The sequence below is a fragment of the Euprymna scolopes genome, chromosome 26 (genome assembly GCF_053919585.1).
Source record: "Euprymna scolopes isolate OS-2025 chromosome 26, ASM5391958v1, whole genome shotgun sequence".
NCBI classification, from domain to species: domain Eukaryota; kingdom Metazoa; phylum Mollusca; class Cephalopoda; order Sepiida; family Sepiolidae; genus Euprymna; species Euprymna scolopes.
Window position 1 is genome coordinate 5041614 of NC_136507.1, and position 6578 is coordinate 5048191.

The 6578-nt window shown below is 31.5% G+C and overlaps 1 protein-coding gene across 1 annotated transcript in view; it reads left to right on the forward strand.

Annotated features, from left to right (window-relative positions):
- The first annotated feature begins 2256 nt into the window (after positions 1-2256).
- The window catches only part of LOC145247901 (paired box protein Pax-6-like), a 23365-nt gene continuing 19043 nt past the window's right edge, over positions 2257-6578 (forward strand). Inside the window, exon 1 of the mRNA XM_080109524.1 lies at positions 2257-3029. Coding sequence (XP_079965650.1) covers positions 2928-3029 — 102 coding nt within the window. The 5' untranslated portion in view covers positions 2257-2927. The remainder of the gene's footprint in view (positions 3030-6578) is intronic.

The following is a 6578-nucleotide window of genomic DNA, read 5'->3' on the forward strand; positions in this document are numbered from 1 at the left end:
CAGTATAGAAAAAAGAAAGGAAAAAGTCTTATTACAGAAATAGAGTGAAATATTTCGTTAAAAATCCATTTTTGATGGTAATGGTATCTTTCTATTTGTTTTCTTCCTTCTCCTGAACACTTCAAATGGTTTAATCCGACAGTTTTTTTTTACTTTGTGTGCCAGGGTAGATTTATATTTCATATACATATACAGAACTTACTCATAAAATAATTAACTAATCATTAGTCGTAAGAGGTCTAAACAAGGTTATATTCAACTTTATTCAGTTTTATGCAAAAGAAATAAAAGAGGGGGAGTCTCTGTGAAAATTAAAATATACAAATTTTTATGAAATTTTAACAAGTATTACGTATCAATGAATAAATATCCCTCAACTTTTAGTTTGGTTTTAGGGGACATAATATAAGCACAATCGAAAAGTCAAATATTTCAGATTTGCATTAAATTTGATCTATGATCATTAAAAAAGAATCAATAAAAAAAAATCCCCGAATTTCATTTTTTTTTTTACTTAAGCTTAAACATTAAATGTCAGAAATGAGTAAAAATCATGAAATTTGATCAAAATGGAAATAAGGATTCTTGACACAAGGCTTAATATCTTCGTAAAGAAATATAAGAGTGACGATAAACGTTGCTTCCATCCATCCTGGGACGTACACTAATCAAGAAAAATATGTATAGTAGGTTGGTGCAAAAAAAAAAACCGTTTTCTTACATATGTTACATTTATATATGATTTCTGAATATAGCCATGTCATATATCATTTTGAAGCGTGTTTTCGCTCTATTGAATCGTGTTATTCGTTACCGTTCCTATCTCTTCATTTATTTATTTTGCAGGTTTTTCGGCACCATGGACAAAATTCCAGACAGCTCGTAATATCAATGATGCGTTTGGCACAGGAACCACTAGTGAACATGTGGCACAACGGTGGTTCAAGAAATTTCGCAATAGTGACGAGAGTCTTGAAGATGAAGACGGTCGCGTCCAGCCGACTGCGGTTGATAACGAACATTTGAAAGCTTTCGCAAAACCATACGAGAAGTTGCTGTTGAACTCGAGGTCGACCATTCCACAGTCGTTCACCATTTAAAAAGCAAATAGGGAAGTCAAAAAAGTTGGATAAATGCGTGACGCATGAATTGAACGATAAAAAAAAATCGTCGTTTTGAGGTGTCTTCTACGCTCCTTTTTCACAACAAAAACGACCCATTTCTCGAGCGAATTATGACGTGTGATGAGAAGTGGATCCTCTAGACAATTGGCGACGTTCGGCACAGTGGTTGGATGCCGGAGAAGTTCCACAATACTTCCCGTAGCCGAAATTACACCAAAAAAGGTTATGATGACTGTTTAGTGGTCTGCGGCCGGTCTCATCCATCATAGCTTCTTGAATCCGGGCGAAACGATTACGGAAGAGAAGTTTTGCCGACAAAGTGACGAAATACACCAGAAGCTCCAATGTATGTGCACGAGATAAGTCAATATGAAAAGACCAATTCTCCTCCATGATAACGGTCGCCCGCATCACTGACCCTGCAGAAGTTGAACGAATTGGGCTACGAGACTCTGCCTCATCCGTCATATTCACCGGACCTCTCGCTCACGGAATATCACTTTTTTAAAAGTATCTCGCCAACTTCCTACGCGAAAAATGCTTCAAAAGCCGAGATGAAGCCGAATCGGTCTTCAATGACTTCATAGCCTCCAGAATTCAGGATTTCTATGCTAATGGGATAAATAAACTTGTTTCTCGTTGGCAAAAATGTGTTGATTCTAATGGTTCTTATTTTGATTAATAAAGTTTATTATGAAAGGAGTTATGATCTTTTGAGGTTGAACGTCAACCCCCCCCCAAAAAAAACAAACAAACAAACAAAAAACAAAAAACGACATTATTTTTGCACCAACTTTATATATATATATATATATATATATATATATATATATATATATATATATATAAGCGGAAGCAATATAAGTGCGTAGTTTTCATTTCGTACGTATGTACGTGCCAAATTACGTTTAATGGTAGGTTATAAAACATGCTTGCATGAGATACACAGGTACACAAATAAAATGTATATATTTTAATTGTTTTCTTTCTAGTCTTCTGACAACCTCAACTTCAGATAAATCCTGTTTGTGATGTACCCCACCCCAAGAAAAGCTGACCACGCCCTTCTTCCCCCACTACACCTCCTCGGTAAACCAACCAATCTTCTCATCTGATCATGATTTCCCCACGTGGGAATTTAAAATCTGTTCAACGCTGCTGTTTTTCTTTTCTTTTCTCCTATCAATTCTTGCGTCTTCTTTTCAATTTTGTGCGGCGCGTCTTCTTTTGTAATCGAACGTCAAAAGAATCGGCTACAAGATTGCACGTATCTTTTTTTTGGGGGGGGACGAAAAGGTAAACAGAAAGAAGAGACTTTGTATCTATGGTTGTTGTTGTTGTTTTCAAGTTGGCAAAGTTTTATTTTAGTTTTGAGCCGTTCAAAGAGAACATTTCGGTTTTAAATTGGAAAAAGATATTTGAATTTCAAAAGCACAACGTTTAAAAATGATAAAGTCTTTTTTCGATATGCGCAGATGCATTTAAAAAATGTAAAGCATACGTAAGTATGACAGACGGACGGACAGACAGAGCCCTTTATTAAATTGCGTGGACTGATTAAATAAAGACAACGTTTAGTTGCTGAAAACAGAAATAACTCTGTTGTGAAAAATAAATAAAAATGTCACATTGCCAGTTGCCACATCCCTTCATTTGATGAACTTCCATCTGAATAGAGATTTCAGTAAATGAAGAACGACTGAGTTTTGTGTTTTTGTTTCGAATAAGAAATCATAATTTGACGTAATTCAGCAAACGCGTATAAAGAACTCAGAAAGCAAAAACAATTTCAAACAAAAATCGATGCGCGCGTCTGTGATGAACATGTCTTTCTATCGCGAAAGATTGCAAGAAAACTTTCTACCATCATCTGCCGCCATTATAGGCGAAACAATACGAAAAGAGGTAAGTGGTTATTTTAAATTTTTAGCGAATGTTTTCTGCGTTTGTGATTGTTTTAACTGCGAAGAATGGATATCACACGACAGACGGGATTGAAAATTCGAAATCAATCGACCAATGTTATGAGTTGTTCTTGCAGGATTTAACTCGCCCATGAAGTTGTTGAGGGTTTTACAAAGCCACCTTCGGCACTACCTACTCCCGATATTTAATTTTTTTTATTTATATTATATTGAATTTATGATATTCAATTTACAAAGACCGGAGGGCATATTGGCTGAAACTTTGTATAAAGAAGAAATATTTAATGTTGTCAGTTAATGTTAAGCATCCCCCAAAATTCAGACAAAATAATTTAGTTGAACTCTGATCGCTCTATTCTAAAAAAAAAAAAAAAAAACGATCGTAGATGGTTTTTTTTTTTTTGTGTGATAATTTGAATCTGTCACTTGACTAGAAAGTCACAAACAAACAAATCTCTGCGCTATTTGCAACGTGCTAGTTTCCAGATAGCTAATAAGCTAAATTACTAAATCACTGCGAGGTTTTATGGGGAGAAAAATTCTGTGTATGCATTAATTTTTTAATTTTTTTCTTTTGTAAAGAATCTTTTAGAGTTAAAATCTAGTAAGAAGTACACATTTCATATTGAGAAAAACATACTTTAAATATGTAAACATGAGGTAAAATTATCCAATATGGCCAAAATCAGACGGCCATTTTGAATAACTTGTTATTTATACTTAATGTTTGCATATTAAATTGTGTATTTCTCAATGCACAATTGATTTTAACTCCGAAATATTCTTCATATAATAATATTTAAAAACAATAACAAAAAATTTTTAAGGCATACACAGATTTTTTTCTTGCGATAAACTCACGCCGTGATTTAGTGACTTTGTCGATTGAAATGCATTTATCATTTTCGTATTTACCACGAAAAAAAAAATATGAATACTTTAAAGGAGACAACTGTTAATTTATTTTTTAATTCATTTTTATAAAACATTTCTTCTAAATGTCGTAAATCTCTGAAATATTGTTATTAGTTATTTATTGTTTCGAACAATAATTATTTAAAAAAAAATCATTTCAATATCACGATAATAGTAACCGGAAATGTACGAAAATTTTTAAAATCTTTTCATGCCTACAATCAAATGAGAATTATGTAAATATAATTATGTTAATATAACTGATGCTTTTTATCGACTAAACAAGACTTCTCGTAAGTTTGTCTCTTATTTTTATTTATCTTGCTCTCTGAAATAAATTATTCTGCGTTAAAAGTGCTGAAGTTCATCATTTGTATCGTCCATAATATTGCTTTTAGCAATTTTTATTAAATCACTTTTTGAACCGCTATTATATTTGGTAACGATTTCCTTTCAATATGAAATATTTAATAATCATTAAATTTCAAAATTTAATTAATTTTAACCAACTGTATTTTATCAGTTGTGTGTTAAATATTTCATATCAGTAAACAATTGTTTTTATTATCTATTTTTACCCTTTTTCCATAATATATCCAAATGAGTCATTAAATGTTCTAGGATATTAGTCTCTTATTCTGCCTGTCTGTCTGTCTGTCCGCCTCTGTCTGTCTGTCTCTCTCTTTCTATCTCTCTCTATCTCTCTCACACACACAAACACTTACACCATAGAAACTTCACCATCATTTCTTCATAATTCAAAATGTGAATCTGTTTTAATGGGGTATAATAAAAAAGTAGACAAGTTGCACAAATTAAGTTGATTATAAAAAATTTGCCCAATACGACTAGATGAATACATTTCCATCAGATGCAGCAGTTTATCAAAATTTAGTCGCAAATGTTTTCTTTTTTGTTTTTCATTTTTTCTTCAGATTCAAACACTTGCTAGTATATATAAATGCAGCTTTGTCCCTGTGTGTGAGTTCGCTTCTTATAGACTTCGAAACGGCTGAACAGATTTTCTTTACAGAACTTTAGTGTATAAGTCTGGGAGTGATCTTAGTAAACTTTTGTCTCAGAATACACCAGATAATTACCGATAATCGATATCGAAACCGTTATTTTAATTTATCTATCATCGGTAAAGCCATTTTTTCCATGTTGTCGCTTATCAACAATGATAGAACAACAGGCCGTGACAATTCTACTGTGGATAAGTTGATAGCATGTTTTTTTTTTTTTTTTTTTTTTTTTTGCATGACATGGTTCGTAGGTTTAAACTCCGAACATAAATTTCTTAATTTCTTTTCATTAACTGCAAAGAATTTTATAAGACCTGAAAATTTAAGTGTTTTTTTTTTTTTTTTTTTTTTTTTTTTTGTATGACGTGGTCTTTAGGTAAATTTCTCAATGTTTTTTTTTTTTCGTTAACTGGAAAGAAGTTCATATAAAATAATTTTATATAAAAAAACAGTAGGTTTTCTATAGTGCAATGTAGAATAACATGTATTTTGGACTAAGTTACTGCATGGAAGCATGTGAAGATTCCTCCCGGGCGATTTCGCGGATTCGATATCAATAAAAATATAGGCGTGTGAAATATTTGTTGATCATCATTCAATCCCAGCAACGTCGGGTCTCCCTGCTAGTATAAATATTTAAACGTAGATTTTTTGCTAATTTTTAAATGATAATACGATTAACTTGATATTCATATATAAAAAAAAAACTTTTTCTATTTATTTAAAAAGAAGAAAAAAACCAACAACTTTGTTATAAATAGGTCGTGGAATAGCATTAATCTGCAAAAGATCTAGCTATATTTGCATATTCTTTTAAACATTCATTTTAATAAATTTCCTATTAGTTTTTGCAGTTTTCTCCTGGGACTAGCATGGGTTCCCGGCAATGCCCAGTTGTTTGGAGGTGTGTATTGAGCAAAAAAAACAAAAAACAAAACAATAACAACAACAAAAAAAACCTGGTAGTTAGAAGGCAGGCAGGCAGGCTTGAACCCGTATCGCGAAGGAGGAAAAGAACGTGAAAAAAAAAAAAAGCGTGAAGTCTCTGCGGTTGCATCCATCGCCAAACCGGATATGGGGAGGGTTTAAATTAAGGCTTGTAAATCAAAAAGAGAGGATAACTTTCGAAAATATCGTAAGGGGATATAAGTGGTGAAATCTTTTCTGTTCAGAGAATTGATTTTTCCCATGGGATCAGTATTTAAGTAGAATATATATATATATATATATATATATATATATATATATATATATATATATATATATATATATATATATATATATATATATATACATATATATACACACACAACTATATATATATATATACACACAACTATATATATATATACACACAACTATATATATATATATATACATACACAACTATATATATACACAACTATATATATATATACACACACAACTATATATATATACACACAACTATATATACACACACAACTATATATGTATATACACACACAACTATATATATACACACAACTATATATATACACACATAACTATATATATATATACACACAACTATATATATATATATACACACAACTATATATATATACACA